The 26885-nt window shown below is 39.1% G+C and overlaps 2 protein-coding genes across 2 annotated transcripts in view; one reads left to right on the top strand and one right to left on the bottom strand.

The window, feature by feature from the left end:
- GPC3 (glypican 3) overlaps positions 1-26885 on the top strand; it is a 452688-nt gene that overhangs the window by 214178 nt on the left and 211625 nt on the right. The window contains exon 3 of the mRNA XM_019019454.4: positions 17036-17730. Coding sequence (XP_018874999.1) covers positions 17036-17730 — 695 coding nt within the window. The remainder of the gene's footprint in view (positions 1-17035; positions 17731-26885) is intronic.
- Positions 7764-8303, bottom strand: LOC109024647 (small ribosomal subunit protein uS2-like). Its single transcript, XM_031005789.1, has one exon. It carries the CDS (start codon positions 8301-8303, stop codon positions 7764-7766), a length of 540 nt encoding a protein of 179 aa, XP_030861649.1.

The following is a 26885-nucleotide window of genomic DNA, read 5'->3' as shown; positions in this document are numbered from 1 at the left end:
AAGCATTATTTTAAAATAGTGCCCGGGCCTTTAAGTAATTCAGGTGCTGTTTCCTTTGAACCCAGAAAATGTCAGTGTACCGAGAGCAGACATAAATGGGGCAGGCCTGGCCAACAGCTGGATTTCCTTTTCCACAGATGGATTGAGCCCTCATAGTGTATACTGTCCCTTGTCCATCTGTCCGAATGGAGTTATCTTCCTCTGATTCACTCCTTCCCCCCATCCCCTCCCAGATTTAAATGGGGGTGAGAGATGGGGGAGTTACGAGGAAAGAAACTTATTGTGAGATATTGAGGGTGAAACTCCTAGAAGAAAATAGAAGAACAATCCTGCTACGAGGTGGATTCTGTGCTTGCTCTTCCCTTTTTATCTGGAATAGCAATTGGGAGGTAGTGACAAGGGCTGCCAGAGGTTTGCTAAAGAGAGTTCTGAAATAATAGGTTTTGGTCTTGTGCAAATAAAGACCTGTAGTTTGTTAGGAGCTTGGGGACAAATGGTAGCAAATGGACAAATAGCCCCATCTCTGATCCTGCAAGTCACCGAGGTAGCAGTGGGTGGCTTGCTTTCTGTTTCTAGCTCAGGACTTGGGACTTTCTAGGAGATTCTAATATTGCATATGAACCTTACCAGAGGTGCTCGGACAACACAAAATAGAGCAGCTGAATCAAGCATTTATACTTGTGGGAGTGGTTGCTTGTCTTTCTGACCATACCCTCTCTTCTTCCAGGTTAATTCTAGGATTACTTTCATTGCTGGCTCTCCATTTTTATAACTTCTTATTAAACTGGTTTCCACATTTTGTTAAAATAATCAAGTGTTCAAGAATGTTCAGAAGGTCCAATTTCATTAGGTCATCTGGTCCTTAATCATGAACCTCACGTGCGATTTTTTTTTTTTTGACAGGGTCTTCCTCTGTCACCTAGGCTGAGTGCAATGATGGGAACATGGCTCACTGCAGCCTCGACCTCCTGGGCTCAAGCAGTCCCCCTGCCTCAGCCTCCTGTGTAGCTGGGACCCTAGGCATGCGCCACCAACCCTGGCTAATTTTTTGATGTTTTGTAGAGACAGAGTCTCACTATGTTGTGCAGAGACTGGTCTCAAACTCCTGGGCTCAAGTGATCCTCCTGCCTTGGCCTCCCAAAGTGCTGGGATTACTGGCATGTGGCACTGCACCCAACTGTGATTGTTTTATAGTACAATACAGGCAGCTCTTGTGGCTAAGTCACTGCTTTATGGAGACAGATTTCTTAAGCCAGGCACCCTGCATGTATGCTCTTACATGCAGGGTATCTGGCATTTCGTATACAGAACTGTTATTTGTATGTCCTTTATATATTTGAATCTTAATAAATAATGTCCCTTTTAAAAACAAATCCAGTTAAGCTTTGAATAAAAAAGATGTTTCTCTAATTCATTTCTTCGACTTTGCACTTGGCTTTTAGGCTCTTCAGATAGTTGCTGAAGTCCCTAACAACTGCTGTAGACCAGAACTAAGGTGGTAGCTAAGCCTCAGAATTTAGCTGGTTTGGTGCAAATATGTACCAAGTAATATTTTATTTAGGCCTACATAGATTAGATGACCTGCCTTCTAGATCACACTGGTATTATAGTATTTTTTCCAGTTTATTGAGGTGTAGTTGACATACAAAAAGCTGTACATATTTAATGTGTGCAATTTGATGAATTTGGAGATAAGTATATACCCTTGAAGCCTTCATCATAATCAGTGCCATAAACATATCCATCTTCTCCAAGAGTTTCCTCCCATCCTCTTAATTTATTATTTTCTTTGTGATAAGAACACTTGACATAAGATCTATGCTCTTGGTGAAATTTTAAATATATACAGTATCATTGACTATAGGCACTATTCTGTATGGTAAATCTCTAGGACTTCATCTTGTGTAACTGAAACTTTGTACCAATCGAATGATGATACCTCTCTGTTTTGCCCTCACCCAGGCTCTGAAAACCACCATTCCTCTCTCTGCTTTGATGAGTTTGACTATTTAAGATTCTTCAGATAAGTAGTATCATGTAGTATTTGTCCTTCTGTGTCTAGCTTATTTCATTTAGCATAATGTTCTCCAGGTTTATCCATGTTTTTGCAATCAGCAGGATGTTCTTCTTTTAAAAGGCTGAGTAATATTCCATTGTGTGTATATGTGAGTGTGCATGTGCATGTGTGTGTGCATATGTACGTGTGACATTTTCTTTTCTTTCTTTCTTCTTTTTTTTTTTTTTTTTCTTTTGAGACAGTATCTTGCTCTGTCACCCAGGCTGGAGTGCAGTGGCTCAATCTCGGCTCACTGCAGCCTCTGCCTCCTGGGTTCCAGTGATTCTCCTGCCTCAACCTCCTGGGTAGCTGGGATTACAGGTGCACGCCACCACACCTGGCTAGTTTTTGTATTTTTAGTAGAGACGGGGTTTCACCATGTTGGTCAGGCTGGTCTCGAACTCCTGACCTCAGGTGATCCACCCACCTTGGCCTCCCAAATTGTTGGGATTACAGGTGTGAGCCACTGCGCCCAGCTGTAACATTTTCTTTGTCCATTCATCTGTCAAGGGACACTTGGGTTGTTATCTGTGTCTTGGCTATTATGAATTATGCTGCAATGAACATGGGAGTGTGGGTATCTCTTTTTCTACTGCCTCTCCCCATTTTAGATGTCAGTAGAACTGGCTCTTTATCCAAAAATTAAGGAGGGGAGATGGGGGTACAGTGGGGTATGAAGGAGGAGAGACATCATAGGTAGTGTTCAGGTATGTATATACTCTAGTTTTGGATACATGACAATAATTTTCTTTTTAAGCAAAGGTAATGTCAAAAAGAGGTTGCAAAGACCTGCTGGAAAAAGGAGAAAAGTTTTGCTTCATGAGAAGGTCCATGGAGTCAATCTTTACTTACTCTCGAGTTCTTCCTGGAGAGTGAATTCTTTACTTTAGGCGCTCGATGCTCAGTAAATTGTGAAACTCTTCCCCCTCTGCATATAGGCATTAGAGACTTTTGGAGATGCATCCAGAATTTATCAAACTCCTCAGCAATCAGATAATAATGATAAATTACATGGTTGCTTTAGTGCCTTGATGGCCTTGTAAGACAACTGGGGGAAACAGAGACTAACGTGCCCAGCTAGACCAGGAACTTCATTAGAGCAACACGGCTATTTTCCCACCAGCTGACTTATTTTGTCAGGTTATAACCTTAATCCTGGAGATTTACCCCCCAACCCCGCCACCCTATTCTCTCACACAGACTCCCTAACACACACGTACATACAACTCAGTTCTAATGTGGTTGCAAAAATCATTTTATAATGTTTATAGAATATAAGAGCAGTTGGCTGAAGGTGAAACATTCCTTCTTTTGGGCAGGCTCAGGGGAAAGCTGCATGGTTGAACTTTGCTTGTGTGCCACCCCTGCCCACCTGCCATTGAATTTGGCTGGAGTCCCTGTGGTGGTGGTTACCTTCCTGTTAAGTCTTCGCCTGCTTCCGGAGCCCATTGAGTACACCTGAGCAGCTCTCTTCCCCTGAGTTAATTATGCCAGCCTTCAAGAGTCCCCTGGCCTTCATCCTCCCTGTGTTTCATGTGTTGGAATACCCTGCAGGAAACTGAGTCCTAAGAAACTGTCAAGATCTTGGCCCTTGAGCCTTGTTTCTGCCAGTAGCCCTTTGAACGAACTGCGACTCAAGGGAGAGCCTGGCCTTTTTGCAAAGGCTAGCTTTCCAATTAAATAGCAGAGTTTTATGGTTAGAGTTGAGAGCTCTGAGATTTCATACCTGTATCAGTAATCCCTAGGAAATGCACAATATTGACCTCTTTCACTTATTTTCTTATAATTTCCATTTCATCATGACTCTAAGGCAACACGGGTAATGCATTTCTGGGGAATTATTGTTGTTGGTAAGTAGCTGGAATCATTCAGATTTTTGCATTGTTCATCACATCTTACCCAAGTTGTAGAGTTATTTTCCTGAAATATTTAGTAGACCCAGTGTAGCCAAACAGCTGAGGTATTAAGTTTACTTAAAGTCAAACCAAAAGGAAAAGAAAAAAGAAAAATAGACAAACTACCTATATTTGGAAGCATTGTAACATAGTAATTTAGTAGGTAAGCTCTGGATTCAAACTGCTTATATTCAAATCTTGGCTGTTCTACTTACTGTCTGTATAAGTTTTCTAAGTTACTTCTCTGTGCCTCAGTTTTCTTATCTGTAAAATGAAAACAATACTATACTCACCTCATAGGGTGGTTCTGATAATTACATAAATTAATTCACATAAAACGCTTGAAACACTGCCTGGCAGATGGTAAATGCTCCAAGGATGCTAGTTCTTATTATACCTAAAGCTAATCTTGAAGTGCTCTGCAATATTTGCCCTTGAAGAAGATGGACATAATGGAAAAAATATTGGACAAATAGGAGTTCTGTGTTTCATTGCTGCCACCATCTACTACATAGCTATATGATTTGGAGCCAGTCTTAGTTTCGGTTACCTCATCTGTGAAATTGGGATAATAATGTTTCCCTTAGCGACTGTTCAAACACATGCATGCACGAGTACACATACACACATGCTCACATTCAATGATAGAGAAAGAGAGAATTAAGTTAGAACACAGATTTTTAAAATCTGAAATTACATGAGGCATTTTGCAGATATGGTGATCTGTTGCCATGTATATTATGTATACTTAAGCTATAAAAGAGTCCCAGAACAAAATAGATTAATACTTTTATAACTATATGGTATTTTATGGTTTTCAAATGAGATAGGCCATCTTGTATTTATCACAGCTGGCTATAGCTGGCTATTGCAAGCCTTTAGGACCCAGGGATAAGTTGTTTGCATATTTTATTCACAGTCTAGCAGAGAGTGTACACTCAGTAAATATTAAATGGAAAAAATGTATTTACACAAGTGCAATCAATCTAATGAGACAGCAAAGATGCCTCAAAAATGGTCTTTAAGTAGTTTTTCAGCAAGTGGTTAATGTTGCTGACTTTACCTAATGTCAGGGGCCTATGATAATTTAGGTCCCAAACAAGTTGAAATTTGTATTGGACACATCTTTAGAGACTGTGGTATGAGTCACCAAGGGAAGCAATAGCCCAAGCCTTTGGGGCTTGGGATTGCTTATCTCAGATCTACCTTATCATTAACAAGAGAGTAGGCAGTGAGTCTTATGGCTCTCTATCTGTAAAGAGTCAAAAGAAAATTGTTACAGTGAGTGCTCAGTTAGTACTTGTTAAGTATATGAATGACTAAGGCTTTGGGAGGGGGTATGTGTTTAAATGTTAAGCCAATTCAGATATGATACTTCTCATTAATGTTGGAAAGGAGGGCTGGAATGCACCTTCCAATAACAACGGGGAAGAGGAGTGTGTTGCTTTTGTAATCACTGAAGATTTGGCTGTAAAGCACTTGCAGGAATAAAAAGTGCTATGGAAATCTTTAATAACAGTTACAGACACAGTGCTCTCAATAACAATGGTTGCATACACTACTGGCAATTGACCTTTCTTAGGATATTAATTTAGTGTCTGAGTGGTTTAAGAGGGAAAGAAGAGCATATAAGAGCAAGGCTATGTAAAATGCACACATTAATTGTCCTAATAATAACACAAAACGTCCCCTAGATGTTTGGCTCTTTCTTTTCAATGACTACAGGATATTGGAAAGAAATACAGGTTTTTTATTAGATAAAGGCACTACCAGAATGTTTGCATTTAAACCTTTAAATGCAGCTATTCCTTTTTTAAGGTGCAGAATCTTTCATTCAATACTTACTCAAAAGCCTATTTTTATTTTCCTAAGCTGTGGTTAGTAATAGTAAGTGCTTGAGAGAAGAAACTCCTTAGCCTTGATTTGTGGAATTATGGTCATACGCTATTAAAAAATTCACAAGTTGAGAAAACAATAGCCAGATGTAGAATATATGTTAGTGATTTTTTTTGGTCTAGCTAGGATATAATCCAGTCTTCGCATGGCTGTTTGGAGTAATCCATGTCCTCTCCTCATAAACTCTTTGGAGAATGACCTTTTTTAAAAAAGAAAAGTTGTTAATTAAATAGAATGATTTGGTGAGTCCTGGGAGCCTTTTAACTACTCAGTATGTGGATTATTGGAAGAACTGTAGTAGAACTTTACTTCTTTGGGTACCATCAGGCTTTCTTTTGTAAAGAATGAACTAAAAAATCTAAGAGTGTGATCCTGATACTTCTTCGTAGGTGTCATTTCTTAGCCGTGAGAATGTTGAATAAGTAAGACTATTTTCCAATCAACCAAGAATTAGCTGATCCAAATGAAATCCTGGGAGACAGAGAAGAATGAAAAAAGGCTAAGGATCATGACTTATAACAGAAATAACTCATCGAGATGACAGCACAAAAAATACTGATCCCCAAGATTCTCTTGCAAGATCCAGAGTTATTCTTGGTGTGTCCACAGTAAAACGGGTTTCTAAACCCCAGTGGCTTTTACAAGACAAACTGTTCTTAAAGTTTTATCTATTTAAGAAACAAGTTTTCATGTGGGATTCTCCTACGCTGTTCTGTTTAGCTACTTTCCTGCTTTTTCAAGGGTGTCTTTTTCCTGAACCCAGTGTGAAACCAGACACATTCTGAGCGATGATGAAGGTAGCCTTATTAGCAACTCCCTAATTTTAACATTGTTACATTTGACTCACATTTTTAAGATGTGGAAAAAGGTAAAAAGATGGAAGATTTTGGAAGGGTCATATACATAGATTCAACCAAGGGCATTTTTTCTAATTTCAGCTTTTATGTTAGATTCAGGAGATACATGTGCAGGCTTGTTATATAGATATATTGTGTGATGCTGAGATTTGGGGTATGATGATCTCATCACCTAAGTATGAAGCATAGTATCCAGTAGTTACAATTTTTAAACCCCCACCCCTGTAGTTCCCAGTTTCTATTCTTACCATCTTTATTTCCATGAGTACCCCATGTTTAGCTCCCACTTATAATTGAGAACATGTGGTATTTGGTTTTCTGTTCCTGCATTAGTTTGCTTAGGATAATGACCTTCAGTTGCATCCATGTTGCTGCAAAGGAAATGATTTCATTCTTTTCTGTGGCTGTGTAGTATTCCATGGTATATATGTACCACATTTTCTTTATCCAGTCCACCATTGATGGGCACCTAGGTTGGTTCCATGTCTTTGCTATTGTGAATAGTGCTGTGATGAACATGTGAGTGTATGTGTCTTTTTGGTAGAATGATTTATTTTCCTTTGGGTATATTCCCAGTAATGAGATTACTAGGTTGAATGGTAGTTCAACTCTTAGTTCTTTGAGAAATCTCCAAACTGCTTTCCACAGTGTCTGAACTAATTTACATTCCCACCAACAGTGCATAGGCATTCCCTTTTCTCTGCATCCTCACCAACATCTGTTGTTTTTTGACTTCTTTTTTTTTTTGGAAACTGATGTTTATTTTTTGTCAGCCTTATTTCCATGTTGCTTAAGAGCTGATACAAGAACAGCTTAAGACTGACCAGTGGTTGCTCCTACCCATTCAGTGGCCTGAGCAGTGGAAGCGGCAGACCAGTCTTCCGTGGCAGGCTGAGCACTCCAGTCTTCAGTAGGGAACTGCTGAATAGGCACAGAGGGCACCTGCACGCCTTCAGACCAGTCTGTCACCTCAGGCTGAGTAGCAGTGAACTCAGGAGCTGGAGCAGTCCATTCACTTTGAAATTCCTCCTTCATCACAGCCTTTTCAGCAGCAGTCTGCTATTCTTTTTCAGTCTCTTCAGGATCTCTGTAGAAGTAGAGATCAGGCATGACCTCCCACGGGCGTTTGCAGGAAATGGTACCACGCCTGTGCAGAACTTCCCGAGCCGGCATCCACCACATCAAACCCACTGAGTGAGCTCCCTTGTTGCATGAGATGGCAATGTTCACATAGCACAGAGGAGAATCTGTGTGACACAGAGCAATGGTGGGAAGATTAACATAAGATGCCTCTGTGAGAGGCTGGTGGTCAGCCCTGGGGTCAGTAACCACAAGAAGCTGCGGCTCCTGAAAGGCTGCCTGGATCTGGTTAGTGAAGGTTCCAGGAGTGAAGCGGCCAGCAATTGGAGTGGCTCCCATGGCAGCAGCAAACTTTAGCACGGCCCTCTGGCCAGTATTCCTGGAGGATATGACACTGACATCAGCAGGGTTTTCAATGGCAACAATGTCACGAGCTGCCAGCAGAAGATTCTTCCAGGTCCTCTTCAGATTTAGGATGTAGATGCCATCACTTTTCCTTTTATAGATGTACTGTTTCATTTGGAAGCCAAGGCTGGTGCCACCTAAGTGGGTTCCTGCTGCAAGGAACTTAAGGACACCCTTCTATTTCATTTGCAGGACATCAAGGGCTCCGGACGTTGTGAAAGTTTTCCTCTGAGTTAGGACAGGAATCCCGAAAAACGCTGTATGGACCCCTCTGTGGGCAGGGCGGAAAGGCTGTTGTTTTTTGACTTTTTAATAATAGTCATTCTGACTGGTGTGAGATGGTATCTCATCGAAGTTTTGATTTGCATTTATCTGATGATTAGTGATGTGGAGCATTTTTTTTCGTATGTTTGTTGGCTACTTTTATGTCTTATTTTGAGAAGTGTGTGTTCATGTATTTTGCCCATGTTTTAACGGGGTTGTCTTTTGCTTGTTCAAATGTTTAAGGTCCTAATAGATTCTGGATATTAGACCTTTGTCGATGCATAGTTTGCGAATATTTTCTCCTACTCTGTAGGTTGTCTGTTCACTCTGCTGACAGTTTCTTTTGCTTTGCAGAAGCTCTTTAGTTTAATTAGGTCCCACTTGTCGATTTTTGTTTTTGCTGCAATGGCTTTTGAGGACTTACTCATAAATTCTTTCCCAAGGCCAGTGTCCAGAATGTCAGCCAAGAGCTTTGACCACTGCTAGGGAAGACAGTGTTGAACTGCTAATGAGTCCCTGACAAAGTGTTTGCCATTTATAAACATAAACATTTCTATAGTTGCTACTCATACTTGTGAGAAAACATTGTTGAAATGGTATTTTTTCTTTAAGTGGTAGGCATAGCTCCTCTCCCTCCTTCTCCTTATTTATTTACCTACCTATTTGTTTTTATCCTATTTTGTCCCCAGAGGAATTTAAAGTGCTCTACAAATATGTGCTTAATAAATGTAAGATGCAATGCAACTGAAATACATAGGAACTATCAGGCAAAGGGGAATGTAAGATGGAGCCAGGTGTAAGATTATCACACAAAGTACATAAATTATGCTTGATAGAAGCAGACCATAAATTTGGCCCTAAGCTTTCTAGTAATAAATGTGAAGAGGGAAAAATGATGAGTTACCCAAATTATGGTGTCCAGAAGGTTAAAATAAACTGGTTGTTCAGGAAAGCTAATGGTGGGTAAACGAGAAGAGCTAGTTGGGCTAATGAGTTGGTCAATTGTTGCAGACTCATACATTTTCTAGTAGTTAGAGTTATTCACTTCTCATTTCTGAGGACCCTTTGACTGAATTATTTTAATTGTTCTCTCTGATCTATAATAGCCTTTAGGGAAATATCTGTATCTATCTATCTCTCCATCTATCTATCAAATGATATATGTAATAGCCTGTGAAAAGCATATATTTCTTCTTTCTTTCACTCATTCTTCTGTTCCTCATTGATGTACATTGTATTTAGAAGCCTAGTGTGTGAAATTTAAAAAGCAAGACTGTATATATTTACAGGCTGGTCATGGATCTGCACAAATAAATTGCTTATATTTAATAGCAACTTATTTCTAAGCTTTGTCCATTCTAGTTAAATTAATGTGAAACATAAAATGCCAGAAAAATCTGACAGAAATTGGAGCAACACTTTTAGTGTCTTCTCTATTATTTAGTTTTTAAAACGTGAGGCTTTTCTTAGCTTGCAGTTTCTATGTGGCTGATTTCTAAAAAATCATTTAGTATTTAAAAATAACATTGAAATGTGTTACCTATTTGGCTGTTTGGGTCCATTAACCTTTTCCACTGGTTTTTTTCAATTAAAATTACATTGATGCCATATGGCATCTATTGTATGTGAAAACTCCCTAACTCATGAAAGAAATGTCAAAGCAGATTGAGGGGGGAAAAAGAGGGAGTGATTTAACACTCTTCAGTGGTTCTAGTCACTAGTTCCATCAAGGGCTAATTTCCAAGGTCTAGTTTTTTTAAAAAAAATTTAAAAGATTAATAGACCTTATTTGTTTAGAACAGTTTTGGATTTAAAGAAAAATCGAGCAGTTAGTACAGTTTCTGTGTACTCCCTCTTCCCTGCACAGGACTTATTCTATTATTAACATTATTAGCATTAGTTTGGTACATTTGTTATGATTAATGAACCAATATAGATACATTATTATTAACCAAAGCCCATATGTTTACATTAAGGTTCATTCTTTGTATTGCACGGTTCTATAATTTTTTACAAATGCATAATGTCTTGTATCTTTCATTACAATATCATACAGTATAGTTTCACCACCCTAAAATCCCATGCTTCACTTACTTTCCCATGTTCTCCTCTCCCCTCTCAAATCCCTGACAACCATTGATCTTTTTAGTGTCTCTATAGTTTTGCCTTTTCCAGAATGTCATATGGTTGGAATCATATAGTATGTAGCCTTTCAGACTAGCTTCTTTCACTTAGCAATAGACATTTAGAGTTCCTTCATGTCTGTTTGTGTCTTAATCTCTCATTTCTTTTTATTACTGAATAGTATTCCAGTGTATAGATGTACCACAGCTTATTTATCCTATTGAAGGACATCTTGCTTGCTTCCAGTTTTGGTGATTATAAATAAAACTGCTATAAGCACTAGGTTTGGCTGTAGACATGAGTTTTCAAATAAATTGGGTAACCACCAAGGGATACAGCTGCTGGATCACATGGTAAGAGTATGTTTACTTTTGTAAGAAACTGCCAAGCTGCTTTATAAAGTGGCTGTACCATTTGTATTAACATTCCCTCCAGCAATGCATGAGAGTGCCTGTTGCTCTGCCTCTTTGCCATCATTTGGTGTTGTCAGTGTTATGAATTTTAGCCATTCTAATGGCTTTGTGATGGTATCTCATTGTTATTTTAATTTGCAGTTCCCTAATAACATATGATATTGAATATCTTTTTCTAGTTTTTTTTCCCCATCTGTATATCTTCTTTGGTGAGATGTCTGTTCAGATCTTCTGCCCATTTTTTAATTGGGTTGTTTTCTTACTGTTGAATTGCAAGTGTTCTTTGAGTGTTTTGGATACAAGGCCTTTATCAGACATGTGTTTTGCAAATATTTTCTCTTAGTCTGTGGCTTGTCTTTTCATTTTCTTGACATATGCTTTACTCTTCATTCTCTTAACATTGCAGAATGGATGTTTTTCTGCTTAGTGCCTGATAAGTCTGACTAATCAATTTTCAACTTCATAGATTGTGCTTTTACTGTTATATCTAAAAACTTACTGCTAAACTTAAGGTCAGTCACCAAGAACTCCCACTTTACATTCTATAAGTTTTATAGTTTTGCATTTTATGTTTATGTCTATGATATATTTGACTTAATTTTATGAAAGGTGAAAAGACTATATCTAGATTCATTTTTTGCATGTGGATGTCCAATTGTTTCAGCACTATTTGTTGCAAAGATTATTCTTTCTCCACTGAATTGTCTCTGCTCTTTTGTCAAAGATCAGTTGATTATTGTATTTGTGTGGGTCTGTTTCTGGGCTCTGTATTTTGTTCCATGGATCTGTTTTTCAATTCTTTCACCAATACCAAGCTGTCTTTATTACTGTACCTTGATGGGAATTCTTGAATTCAGGTCATGCCAGTCCTCCAACTTTGTTCTTTTGCAGTGCTGTTACAGCTATTTTGAGTCTTTTGTGTTTCCATATAAACTTTAGTATTGATGTCCACAAAATAAGTTGCAGGGATTTTGATTGGGATTCATTGAATTTATAGATCATGTTGGAAAGAATTGAAAACTTAATAATATTGAGTCTTTCTATCCATAAACATGGAGTATCTCTTCATTTATTAAGATATTATTTCTTTTACCAGAGTTTTGTAGTTTTCCCAATCTGTACACCTTTTATTTCCTTTTATTGTCTCATTGCAGTAGCTAGTACTTTAAGTATAATGTTGAATAGGAGTGCTGAAACAGGGACATTCTTGCCTCGTTCCTGATCTTAAGGGGAAAGCATGCAGTTTCTCACCGTTAAGCATGATGCTAGCTGTAAAATTTTTTGTGGACGTTCTTTATCAAGTGAAGAAAGTTATCCTCTGTTTCTAGTTTGCTGAGAGATTTTATCATGAATGATGTAGGATATTGGCAGGAAAAACAGCAAATGTTTTTCCTGCATTTACTGATATGATCATATGATTTTTCTTATTTAGGCTGTTGATGTGATGGATTACATTAACTGATTTTTTCCCTAGTTTTCTTTATTTTTTAATTTTATTTTAAGTTTCAGGGTACATGTGAAGGATGTGTAGGTTTGTTATATAGGTAAACATGTGCCATGGTGATTTACTGTGCTTAGCAACCCATCACCTAGGTATTAAGCTCAGCATGCATTAGCTATTTTTCCTAATGTTCTCCCTCCCTCCCTGCCTCAACAAGCCCCAGTGTGTGTTGTTTACCCCCATGTGCCCATGTGTTCTCATTGTTCAATTCCCACTTACAAATGAGAACATGCGGTGTTAGGTTTTCTGTTCCTGCATTAATTTACTGAGGATAACAGCTTCCAGCTCCATTCATGTTCCTGGAAAGGACATAATCTTGTTCATTTTTATGGCTGCATAGTATTCCAAGATGTGTATGTACCACATTTTCTTTATGCATTCTATCACTGATGGCCATTTGGGTTGATTCCATGTCTTTGCTCTTGTGAATAGTGCTGCAGTGAACATACATGTGCATGTATCTTTATAATAGAATGATTTATATTCCTTTGGGTGTATACCAAGTATTAGGATTGCTGGATCAAATAGTATTTCTGCCCCTAGGTCTTTGAGGAATCACCACACTGTCGTCCACAATGGTTGAACTAATTTACATTCTCACCAACAGTGTAAATGCCTTCCTGTTTCTCCACAGCCTCACCAGCAACTGTTGTTTCTTGACTTTTTAATAATTGCCATTCTGACTGGTGTGAGATGGTATCTCATTGTGGTTTTGATTTGCATTTCTCTAATGATCAGTAATCTTGAACTATTTTTTTAAAAACACATTTTTTCATATGTGTTTTGGCTGCATAAAAGTGTGCAAAGGACATAAACAGAAACTTCATGTGATATGACCAATTTTACCACAGATCCTGGCATGTACCTTGCAGTTACTTCATAAATATTACTTTTCTTCCTTCCGTTAAGGTACCTAAGCTTGAAAACAAGGACCATTTTTTATTCTAACCCATTGTGAGGCATTTATACCAGGAACATAAAAAGTTCTTAAGTATTTGCGATTCTTACAGTGCTGGAAAAACTGCCTTGAAAAAAAATAACCTGCTTCTATAAGGACTGCCTTACCCTAAAGGGCTTGAAAGAGATTCCATGGTTCATTTATTCCTCTCTTCTTCCAAACACAAGTATATTCTCCTTTTTTTAAATACCCAGCTTACTACTGAAAAGGCCCATAAAAACACATTTCTTCCTGTCTGAGTCTGAATACAGGAACATCAGTATCAAATACTAAAGACAGTCATTTTGCTACAGTGATAGGCTATATGTCCTGGGGGGTAGTAGAAGTTATTGAACCATTTAAAGAGAGGTAATAGCCTGATTGTACACTTCACCATCAAGCCACATCTGGAGAATTGTATCCCTTTTTGAACACCATAATTTAAGGAGGACATTGACAACACTGGAGCATGTCCAAAGGGTGGTGACCAGAATGATAATGGGGCATCTAGATATCTAGAAACCTTGCTATATTAGGACATGTATTAACCCGAATTTATTAAATCTATTTGCCTGCACCACTTATTTTTCTTTATGTTGTAAAAAATTAGAATATTTTCTATCCAATGCCAAAATGTTCATGATAGCTCTGATTTTACATTGTTTGTTCAAATTTTTCCTGGATATAACCCTTGATTTCTTCCCAGGAAAGAGGCAGAGGGAAACCTCCCCTAGTTGAAGTGTACATTATTATCTGACCAAAAAAATCAGTGAGCTGAACTTCTTTGCAGTAATTCTAGCCCTTGATTTCATTTCATGAAATCTTAAGTTGCCAAGAAAAGCTGAGCATCGCTTTTCGCTTTTCGCCTAGTGTTGGTTTCTATAAGTCTCCCAGGAGCCTTTAGTTGACCAGTTATGGCTTGGTTTGTTGTCCTGTGATACAGAAGTAAGTGGGTTGGGCAAAGCCCAGAGATGTGCTAAGTGGATTCTGAGCTGTGGAAGTTGGAGCAGGGAGCACATATGAGCTTGAGGTTAAAAGTAAACCCCTAGCCCTTTTCCCCTGCAACATGCATTGTGATTATTCTTTCTGCAGAAGAGTTCATGATCTTTTATAATTTTCTTTTTCTATTGATTTAGGAGTGCTAGTAACAGAAACTTTTAAAAATGTTATGACAGTACAGTCAATGGAATCTTGCTGTTGTACATCTTGCACATTGGAGAATGAATGCACTGTACTTGAGATAAAGCTTGCCTTGTATAGAATTCATTTTAGGGATGCTTGGATGGTTGAGATCTACAGGAGTGGCATATCCACAGCAGTCTTTTCCCTTCTCTTCATTCTGCACAAAGGCAAAGGTGAAAGGTGTGACTCTGCTTTGTTGGTCTTTGGGTTGCAATTTCTTCTAGTATGTTTCCATTTGAAGATGGGAAGCCAATGGGAAAATAATGAGTTTAAAATAGAACTGTACTTTCTGCAAAGGTTTTTGAGACTATGTGTATTGGCTGTAGGTCGAGGGCAGCAAGAGTGTAACTGTTATGGAAGACACTAGTTTGTGCTGATTGCTTCTACTTTCCTGTGTGACCATGGGAAAATGCTTTAACTCTACTGAGCCTCAATTTTGTCGCATATAAAATGGGAGTTGTAATACCAAACTTAAAAGATTGTTGTAAAAAGTAGATGCCATAATATACTTGAGAATATTTTGTAAACTCTAAACCATATAGCTTGTGAATACTTCTGAAACAAGGATGGTTTATCATTTATCTTCATCTACCCAGCACTTATGTGCCTCTAGCACCTAGTACAGAGCCTGATATATAATAAGTGATTGCTAGCTGAAATTAAAATGAATGAATAGTTTCAAATCTCCAAATTTCTGATGATTTTAACGAATTTGTTGACTGGTCCTCTGTATTGGGCTAGATAATCTCCTGGCCTCATCCAACTTTTAGAAAACAAGGATTGAGACTAAAGTAGCATGTGGAGTTTGGAGAGTTGTTATAAGATAGAGCAACTTTCTAGGAATTGCTTAATGTTCTAAACAAACAAACAAACAAACAAACAAAAAACCAAATGAACATTCAACAACTTACAGAAAGGCAGATTTTTTTTCCCCAGGGACACACAGCTGCAAAGTAATCAGTGCAAGCTAGTGTCCCTCAGAGACTGTTACACTCTCACTGCCCTCAGTACACATACACTCAAAAACCTTTTGTAGGAAGTTAAGTTTTGTTTTAAGCTCATTATTTTCTCAAGTGAGCTTGGAAACCCAATAGAACTACACTGGCAATTGTTCAACATTGCTGGGCATGTCATAAGCCCAAGGGAAGAATCTAGGGAGCATGTTCTACCCTGGGAGGGATCTGGGGCAGATGGTGGTAGCACAACCTAGAGCTCACTTCTGCCACAGATGACTGAAATGTTGGACTAAGTGATCCCAAGGAACTGTTGGAGTATGGTCTCTCTAGTAGTCTAAAAGTGGTAATAATTCGGTTTTTCAAGGCTCATGAACTGGCATCATTTGGAGTACATCTGTCATGGACCTTTGCACTTTGGAAGGAAATGGAAGGAAGGACTAAGTTAATTTTAAGTGTCTCAGGAAACTTGGCTATTTTTGTTTTTAAACTCTGTCTTATTTCTTCAAAAGCCTATTGTGGTTGTTTTTCCTTCCCTCATATAAATGTAGAACTCTGATTATTTGAAATAATTTGGGTCTGGGATGTTTCAGTTTGGAGAAAATGAGATGGTGACATTACTACTTTCTCTTTCAAACCAATGACACTGATTGGGCTTTATGCAAAGGGATTGGGGCAGCAGATGTAATCATGAATTTGTGGTCTCTGTAGAGCAGATAAGGCTTCCAAGCCATGTGGAAGCTGAACTTAGCAAGGAAGCTTAGTAGTTATCCCTCCGGATGTTCAGCTTGCAAATACCAGAGGTGTTGTTTTCAATACCAAATGATAGATAAGTACATGGATTATTTTTCCACCCAGATACAAATGCATTGGATAAATTCCATTTCCAGGTCTGGCAATCTGTCAGAAAGCTCTCTTTCAAGTTATCAGGAGAAAATCTACCAAAATGATTAAATTCGTGATAGCTTTTATTCTTGGCTAGGAACTTGCCTCCCCTCTAGGGCTAAACAGGCTTAAATTGTTGTGTGAGTTTATACAATGTATGGTTTGTTGTCAAATATTTATCTCTGTCTAAAAATGAAATGTCCTGAAATACAATTTCTTTTTAACTGAATAAATCAGTGTGAGAAAGAGAAATAACTTCTCATTTAGCCAATTTTTAATCAATATTTTCATGAAAGGCCGAAATGTTAACCGAATCTTGGCTTTTGTCATTTGAAATATAATTTGTGTGTTTAAGAATTTATGTGCACATCAGAATCTGGACTTCATGTTCAGAAAGGAAAATTGATTTATAGGAGCAAACGACTGCAAGAGTAGAGGCAATGCCAGAAATGAATGAGAGTCAATTATTTAACGCAAATGGGACCTTAATCACCACAGCAATAGAGAAGTCTCAAATTCATTTTCACACTGGATTTTCATGCTTTAATTTGTATACATTTTTGTGTCTCTTTTTTTTTTTTTTACAGAGGCCTTTGAAATTGTTGTTCGCCATGCCAAGAACTACACCAATGCCATGTTCAAGAACAACTACCCAAGCCTGACTCCACAAGCTTTTGAGTTTGTGGGTGAATTTTTCACAGATGTGTCTCTCTACATCTTGGGTTCTGACGTCAATGTAGATGACATGGTCAATGAATTGTTTGACAGCCTGTTTCCAGTCATCTATACCCAGCTAATGAACCCAGGCCTGCCTGATTCAGCCTTGGACATCAATGAGTGCCTCCGAGGAGCAAGACGTGACCTGAAAGTATTTGGGAATTTCCCCAAGCTTATTATGACCCAGGTTTCCAAGTCACTGCAAGTCACTAGGATCTTTCTTCAGGCTCTGAATCTTGGAATTGAAGTGATCAACACAACTGATCACCTGAAGTTCAGTAAGGACTGTGGCCGAATGCTCACCAGAATGTGGTACTGCTCTTACTGCCAGGGACTGATGATGGTTAAACCCTGTGGCGGTTACTGCAATGTGGTCATGCAAGGCTGTATGGCAGGTGTGGTGGAGATTGACAAGTACTGGAGAGAATACATTCTGTCCCTTGAAGAACTTGTGAATGGCATGTACAGAATCTATGACATGGAAAATGTACTGCTTGGTCTCTTTTCAACAATCCATGATTCTATCCAGTATGTCCAGAAGAATGCAGGAAAGCTGACCACCACTGTGAGTACCAGTCTACAGTTGTCAGAGGATTTGGGCCTTATTGGGGTGAGGTGGCCAGTAGCAGGTGCTGATGGAGAGAAATGAGAACAAAATTGGAAGGTGGGGAAGCGGTGATGATGGACTGAATGACCTCACAGTGTTAGGCAGCATATTAAGACCACAGGCTATGGAATCGTAAAGCCTGGCTCCACCTACTTCCTTACTGTGCGACGTTGGGAGTCATTTTATCTTTATGAGTTCATTTTTCTTATTCATGAAATAGAAATAAAAAGAATATAGTCTTCATAGGGAATGACATTTGTTAAAGCACTTAGCACGTGTCTGGTACGTGGTAAGTCTTCGATAAATGTTGGCTATTATTAGCATTATTGTCAGTTATCATAATCCTCATTATTGATACACAATAGATGACAAGCCTGTGAAGTGGGAGCTATTATCTTCATTTTATAAATGAGGAAACTGAAGCTTAAGTGAAATTGCAACTTGCCTAAGAGCACCCACGTAAAGTTAGTGGAAGAGCCATGCTTCAGAAATTGACCAGGTCTCCCTTTAATTCGGTTATCACCAATTTTTCTGATTCTAATTTCCTCTTGGTGTTTTCAATCATGTATATCACATTAGCATTTTGAGTAGTGACTTCAAACACAAAAGACCCAGCTAGAGTTCACTAATTAAACCTCACAAACACATAAGCAAGGCAAACAATCCATGTTCTCCAATGGTTTTGTTTATAGCCTTGATTATATCAGTCTAAGCCTGATGAAATTCGTGATGGAGGAAGGGAAGTTCTGTGAGTGAGGCAGCAGTTTGCTTGGTTTCAGTCAGATATTGTTAGTAGCGGAATCTTGGGAGATACCAACTTCCAATATATAGCAGAACATGTACCCAAGAGTTACCAGTCAGTTCCCCTAAGGTAGTGTCTGATTCCTGAATGCTGCCAGCTTTGTAGAAGGAGGTGGCAGAATAGTATATTACACTACCATTGTTGAGCTTCCACTACATCTCAAGTGCTATGCTGGCTAGTTTACATAATATCATTTCATAGTAACCCATGAAATCAGTCTTAATAAACCTAAAAGCTGGGTTTTGTTTTATTTTTCTGTTTTAGAAATATTCTATTTCTGCTTTCTGCTAATTATTTTTCATTGATATACAATACATGTACGTATTTTCAGGGGACATGTGATAGTTTAATACATTCATACAATTTGTAAAGGTCAAATCAATATAATTGGGATATCCATCACCTAAATATTTGTCTTTATGCTAGAAACATTCAAATTCTTCTTTTCTAGCTACTTTGAAATATATGTGGCCAGGTGCTGTGGCTTAAGCCTGTAATCCCAACACTTTGGGATGCCTAGGCGGGAGGGTTGTTTGAGGCTGGGAGTTCAAGACCAGTCTGGGCAACGTACAGACCCCATCTCTACCAAAAAATAAATAAATAAATAAATAAATATAAAAAATTAGCCAGGCATGGTGGCATGCTACTGGGGGGACTGAAGTGGGAGGATCAATGCTGCAGTGAGCCATGATCACGTGACTGCACCCCAGCCTGGGCGAAAGAGTGAGATCCTGTCTCAAAAAAACAAAACAAACAAACAAAAAAAAACAAGAGAGAGAAAGAAATATATGATAGATTACTATACACTGTAGACACTCTACTGATCTATCAAACACTGAGTCTTATTTCTTCCTCAAAGCTAGTTAAGTCAGAGGAGCTGGGATTCAAACCCAGACTTTGTTGGCTTGGTTGATAGACACCCTTAGCATCTATACAGTGCAACTGCTGTGCACTCTGAACTATTGCTTATCCAAAATGTGGAGGGTGGATTAGGCTATTTCAGCTTGTCTTTAAACTCTAGGAGTAATTAGTTTCTTTGGTGAATTAAACTAGGAAAGAGGACAAAAATGATGCAACCCTCAGCATGGCTACTTACGGAGTTGCTGTAATTGCCCCATTCACAATGTTAGTCATTTAAAACACATTTCCTGTGAAAATATTTTATAGTAAAATGAACAAAAATGTCCTATCTAATTACGGTGTTCTTCAGTGGCTAATTATTCCCTTGACTGCTTCACAATTCAAGGCCAGGTTCTGGGGCCTTCTGCAAAAGTAAATTTTACAAAACTAGAAAAAGTAAATGCATTCATATGTTCATTCACCTAATACTGATTGAGAGCCCACTATGTGTAAAACACAAAGAAAGCATGCCAGGGGCGTGGAAATGCTTTCAGTAAGAGGAAAATAAAGAGACAACATTAAAGACAGGGTGTAGGAGTGTTTAAAGGTTGCCTCTGATATTGGTTATTTCACAGCAACGCAATTGATCTCGAAAACAAGTATCCTCCTGTGGTGCTTTTATTTATTTATTTATTTATTTATTTATTTATTTATTTATTTATTTATTCATTTTTGAGACAGACTCTCGCTCTGTCGCCCAGGCTGGAGTGCAGTGGCATAATCTCGGCTCACTGCAACCTCCGCCTCCTACTTCTAATCAATTCTCCTGCCTCAGCCTCCCGAGAAGCTGGGATTGCAGGCACATGCCACCATGCCTGGCTAATTCTGTATTTTTAGTAGAGATGGGATTTCACCACATTGGCCAGGCTAGTCTCAAACTCCTGACCTCAGGTGATCCACCCACCTAGGCCGCCTAAAGTGCTGAGACTACAGGCATGAGCCACCACGCCCGGCCATGTGGTGCTTTTAAACACATGAAAAAAGGAGGTGAGGAACTTGTAAAGAATTAAGTGCACTGTTTTGATCAGGCAGTAGACATGAAGGTTCATTTAGGAAACATTTATTAAACATCTGCTTTGTGTATGGCACTTTGCTAGGTGCTGGATATTCAAAACTACCCAAGACATAGTTCTTAAGTCTTGAAAAGGTCACAGTTTAGTTGGTAGACAGACGTGTAACTGAATACATTTCACCATAGTGAACATTTCACCATAATGTGAATGTTGAAAGGGCTGTGAGAGATTAGCTAGTCCAATCCCATTGATTTACAAAGGAAGAAATAAAGTTCAGGGAGGCTTACCCAAAGTTATACAATTAATGGAGGAACCAGAAGTAGAATCCAAGGTCTTCTGCTGCTACAATGTAATACTTTCTCCATCATACCAGTCTGTCCCTGCTTAGACCCCCCTAAACTTTTACTCTAAGAGCTCCCTTAGGATTTTGCAAACACGTAGTGAACCTAAATTGGATGGCAATTTCTGGCTGCCAATCCTGCTACATTTTAGGTGCATGCACATGCGTGCAGGGGGAGTGCATTTCGTGTCATTATCATTCAGGAAGAAAGGCTTTGGCTGTCAAGAGGTGCTCAGTGATGCAGGCCCTTTCTGTTTTGGCCATTAAGGGCCTGATTGCTCCCAGCTCCCAGCTGGTTATGAGAGTGTGAATTCTGCCATCCCCGGGGAATGCCTGAACTAAACCAGAAAACATATGTAAACTCTGCCTTGTTCATGTTTTATGATCACCAACTCTAAGTAATATGTACCAAATGGTGGGGGTAGGGGAATCACTGGCCAGATGTGATCCAACCCATACTCAGTACGGGTCAAAAAGGGACTGGGCATTTATGAGGGCGAGGGGAAGTCGGAGCTGCAGAACTCTATTCACATTAACAAACCCACAGAATGCCGCAAAGCAAAAGCTGGTTTAAAACTAAAGCTTTAATGAGATTCTCCAGTAGCACCCTCACCTTCCTGTTGCGATAAAATGTAAAACCCTGCCATTCAGTCCTGCTTGAGGTTCAGTTGTGGTGAGAGACTTCTTTAAAAATATCCTCTTCCTGAGCTCTGCTGGGATATCCTTTCGAGCTGGCTTTAAGCCATGACATGAGGTCTGCCACACAGAGACTTTGCCTAGTTGTTTTTGTGGCTGTCATCTACCCAGATTATGAAGATTGTTTTGGTCTTCTAAGTGAGTGTGGTACTGTTTGTTTTTTTAAGTGTGGCTTGTTGGTGCTTTAGTTTTCTCTAGCATAGTTCTCAATACTTCAGACTACCAAGTGAAGGCAGGCAGACAAATACTGGGGTGTTGTCGCTGGCAGCACCACTGGAGGTGGTAAAGGATCCTGTTCTCAAACTCGGCTCATCATCACAATCACCTGGGTTACTTGTTAGACACATTCCTGGGGTCCACCCCTGCAGAGATTCTGATACCAAAGGTGTGTGAAGAGATCAGATGATTTTGTTTCGTTTTGTTCTCTTTTGTTTTTTGAGACAGGGTCTCACTCTGTCACCCAGGCTGGAGTGCAGTGACTGCAATCTCCGCCTCCTGGGCCCAGGCGATTCTCATGCCTCGGCCTCCCGAGTAGCTAGGATTACAGGCGCGTGCCATAATACCTGGCTAATTTTTTGTATTTTTTTTTTTGTAGAGACGGGGTTTCGCTATGTTGGCCAGGCTGGTCTCGAACTCCTGGCCTCAAGCAATCCACCTGCCTCAGCCTCCCAAAGTGCTAGGATTACAGGTGTGAGCCACCGTGCCCAAATTATTTTTTATTTAAGAAATGTCCCAGTTGATTCTGATGCTCCCTTGGGAGCAAATCCAGCCACCTCGTTTGGAAGATAAAGAAAATAAGCGCCAGAGGTTGGAAGTGAATGGCCTAAGTTCCACAGGCAATTAGTGGCAAAGCTAGGACCTTGAATTCTTCATCTATAAAATGGGGTTGAGATATGGCGATTAAATGCAATGTTAGGTTCAGGAACATGGCAAGTATTCACTAAGTCCCAGTCCAGTACTCTTTCTTACTACAGTGATCTAAGTGCCAAATGAAAAATGAGTTTTTCTTAAACTTATTTTTAGGTGCCAAGATATCTTAATGTTATTTTAGTCTAAACGAAGTAAATAAAAATAGCAAGTGTGTGAGAATGTATGTGTGTGAATACATGTGTGGGGGGGGAAGAGAGATGGAGGGAGGGGGAAAGAGAAGATTTGTGCTGAAAAGTCCGAGAAAGTATTAATGATGAGACTATAAATAGATCCGTTTTGCAAACTGAGATAAATATCTGTACAAACTAGGATAAATATCTTGGCCCCAAGTGAGAATTGAATAGATCTTTAACAGTATTTGGGTGAAAGTATCACTATTAAATTTATCAGTGCATTATTGAATTCCACATCTTATACCTTAAAGCAACTACAAATATGTACCATTTTGCAATACATATATTTTCAGTGTTGTTACACCCAAATTGCTGAATGCCACAGCTTTTTAAAATATAACTGTTTTTATCCTGAAAATCATTTTGATTGCTGTTACCATATACCTATGTGTGGACTATATGCATAGCCATTGCCCATTTCATGTATAATTCATCCATTGACTAAATGATTAATAATTAGCATGTTGGATGTTTATCCCTCTCCTGGAAACTTTCCCAAAACTTTCTGTAATTTTGTTTACTTCCTTTAATCCCCAAAGTAACTACTCACATGTCTTCACATGGCGGTTTGTACTTTTATTTTTCCACTTGTACACACATACATACTTTATTGATTCATCTCAGCATTTCTCAGAGTTAGTGCTTCCTCTCGCACAATTTCATTACCTTGGCTTGTTCTATGCTTCCTTGAATATTGTGTAGAATTGCAACCTTTTCTACCACCATTACTTCTCCCTTTCTTTTTTCATTGTGATATTCATTTTAGCACTATCTGAAATAGGATTCGTTGCAGGAAGCATTTATTGAGCATCTAATAATGGAAGCACTATGATAGCCACTGGGGATCAGAGGGAGTAGCTGGAAAGATGCACATGACTCTGTTGTGTTGCCCTCAGCGGTCACTTGGCTAGTAGGTGGCAGAACTAGTATTTAAAGCTGAACCTGTCTGACTCAAAAGCTCATGCTCTTAACCATTACTCTATATTGCTCTCTCAAGCAGTTCCATTATCTTCAGCAGAATCTTTATTCCTCAAACACAGACTAAGTAGGTTTTTATTATATTATTTAATATCCTGTATTACTCCCTACTGTTTTTCCAGCTGCACAATCAGTTTCTGAATTCATTCTCCCTCCTTGGAGACTTTTGCTCTAGTATTTCCCAATGAAGTACTAAAAGGCATGAGATTTACATCTTCCTAACACTTAAAGGAACAGTGTAGTTTCGTGGAAAAGAAGGAATGTTTGTGCAGGTGATGGAAGGTCCAGTCACACAGTCAGATGACTTGGCCTAGAATCTATGTGAGCAGTGCCGGTGGTGAGAAAGAGGTTCTCTTCCACTTGCAAAGTTGGAAATCTGCCGATTGGACCAACAGATAGTTTTTAATGCATCTGCCTTTGATTCCGGACAGTAGAAGAACATCAGATCTCGAGTACAGAGTGTCCTTGGTATTTAATAATAGTAACATTGCCTACTGAGAACCTAACGTATCCAAATACGTCCATTTCCTTTGCTAGGATTTCTGAGGTCAGTATTTATTTTTGTGTGCCAGGAAGCTCTGGGGAAGATTCTCTGTTGATCCTCAATAATAATTAACTCCATCAAACTCTTATATTTTGCTGTCAGTGTGAGTGACTGTAACTCGTCAGAATTTCCAAGATTAGCCTTACCTTCCTCTCCACTGTTGAAGGCTGAGGTTATTTCTCAGGTGTCAGAATGTCAGTGTTTTTCTCCTCATGCTATCACTTTGGACTTTCATTTTTCAGTCTCAGATAGAGATACCTTGTCTGAATTCATACAAGCTGTTTTCAGTACCAAGTGATTTGAAAGTGATAAAAAGAAGTAAATGGCTCACTACCTAATTAGTGTCTGCAGGTCAGCATCTAGAACAATGGTAAGCAACTTTACTTACACAAGGTTTATTTCTGGAAAGACAAAAACTGTTTGCAGGCTGCCATCATTTTTTCATTCACAATCAAAATAGCTTCAGTGATTTCCATGGAGAAAATACGTAGTTTTAAAACACACATTACCTATTTATTGCAAGAATACAAGTGAAAAAATTGGCACCATGTTTTAGGCAATAAATGTTAACTTTATGGTAGGTTTCAAAAAGTGGTTACATAAGGGGAGCTTTTTTTAAATGTTTCATCCTGAAATTATACGTATATTACAGGTCATATTAAGAAATTAGATGGGTTCTTTATAAATCTAGAATTGCTTGCCCTTGCCTTGGCATAATCGCCAGTCGCTTATATGTTCTGAATTTTTAGAGAGAAATTTTACATCCTTTCTGTGGTCAGTGGACTGATGTGGCAGGAACACATCCTCAAGAGCTGTGAAAGATCTGAGATTTTTACCCTGATTGCAAGCAAACAAGCTAGCCTACTGCAGTTTCATCGATGTTAGTTAATGGCATAAGACTCCTGAGTCAGAGATGAAGGACAGTTTATTGCTTACAGCAATAGCAGCAGCCAGAGTATTAGCATTTGTGCCAGATCCCTGAGTCCCAATTCCCACAGGGTAAGGCAAAGAGAGCTGAATGACTCCTGTACACATAGTGAGTTGTATTATAGGAGAGAAACTTTGAACTTAGGGAACTCAAATATTTTACAATAGATGGTAAGCCCACCTGCTGTTTACTCTAAAGGGAAATATCATCTCTATCTTCCAAGGCTGTTGGCTATACAAAGATACTTGAAAAGGATAGTCTGAAACAAAGGGTAGTCAGTTCGTCTGTTCCTAAGGCATGCCAAAGCACAAGAGATCCATGGAGAATTGTCTTCCAACACATGGTCCCCCACCCTTGGATGGCTCCAAGAACCTTTCAAGTTCTCAATGCTTTTGGAGGATCTGGCAAGGAAATTAGAAGTTAGTAAAAGACAGTTAGCTCAACCCTGACTGATTGGCCAAAAAGCAGGCCCATATGCCACCTGTTGGAGGGTAGCAGAAGGCATATCCAAATACTGAGAACAGTGGCAGTTTTCTCAGCTCTTCAGAGAATACTTTAAAGAGAAAGTATCAAAGAGGCACCTGTTTGTTGCTTCTCATTAGCAGTAAATTCTGCTACTGTGGGCCTCCAGCTACTCCACTGCTCTCTTTCAGTCTCTAAGCTGTCATTTCCTTTCTTGCTCTGTTCAGGCTATAGGGTTGGGAGTTTTCTGTTGCTAAGTGACTTGGCTGAATTAAGTTTTCTCTTTTATTGCACTTCTAGGGTGAAACATTGTGATGACCACAGAGTGGTAAGCACATGCTTATCCATGCCTGCTGGCAGTGACACTCAGAGTGTATTCAGAAGGGTCAGAAAGCCAGGGATATTTGCCCAAGTAGGCAGAAGTCCAAGAAGATCTCACCATGACCTGATATTCTGAGTACCCCTGCGGTCCTGAGACAACAGTGAGGGAGCCAACAATGCCTTTTTTTAAATAAACTTTAAGTTCTGGGATACACGTGCAGAACATGCCGGTTTGTTACATAGGTATACGTGTGCCATGGTGGTTTGCTGCACCCATCAACCTGTCATCTACATTAGGTATTTCTCCTAATGCTATCCCTCCCCAACCCCCCACCCCCCGACAGGCCCCGGTGTGTGATGTTCCCCTCGCTGTGTCCATGTGTTCTCATTGTTCAACTCCTACTTATGAATGAGAACATATGGTGTTTGGTTTTCTGTTCCTGTGTTAGTTTGCTGAGAATGATGGTTTCCAGCTTCGTCCATGTCCCTGCAAAGGACATGAACTCATCCTTTTTTATGGCTGCATAGTATTACATGGTGTATATGTGCCACATTTTCTTTATCCAGTCTAACATTGATGGGCATTTGGGTTGGTTCCAAGTCTTTGCTATTGTGAACAGTGCTGCAATAAGCATACATGTGCATGTGTCTTTATAGTATAATGATTTATAATCCTTTGGGTATATACCCAGTAATGGGATTGCTAGGTCAAATGGTATTTCTGGTTCTAGATCCTTGAGGAATCGCCACACTGTCTTCCACGATGGTTGAACTAATTTACACTCCCACCAACAGTGTAAAAGTGTTCCTATTTCTCCACATCCTCTCCAGCATCTGTTGTTTCCTGACTTTTAAATGATTGCCATTCTAACTGACGTGAGATGGTATCTCATTGTGGTTTTGATTTGCATTTCTCTAATGACTACTGATGATGAGCTTTTTCTCATATGTTTGTTGGCCACATAAATGTCTTCTTTTGAGAAATATCTGTTCATATGCTTTGCCCACTTTTTGATGGGTTATTTG

The sequence above is a fragment of the Gorilla gorilla genome, chromosome X (assembly GCF_029281585.2).
Source record: "Gorilla gorilla gorilla isolate KB3781 chromosome X, NHGRI_mGorGor1-v2.1_pri, whole genome shotgun sequence".
Lineage (NCBI taxonomy): Eukaryota > Metazoa > Chordata > Mammalia > Primates > Hominidae > Gorilla > Gorilla gorilla.
This window is presented reverse-complemented; position numbering and strand designations above follow the sequence as displayed.

What these genes read in the sequence shown, in the direction of transcription:
- LOC109024647 (XM_031005789.1), bottom strand. Translation starts at nt 8,303, where the DNA reads ATGAAACAGTACATCTATAAAAGGAAAAGTGATGGCATCTACATCCTA.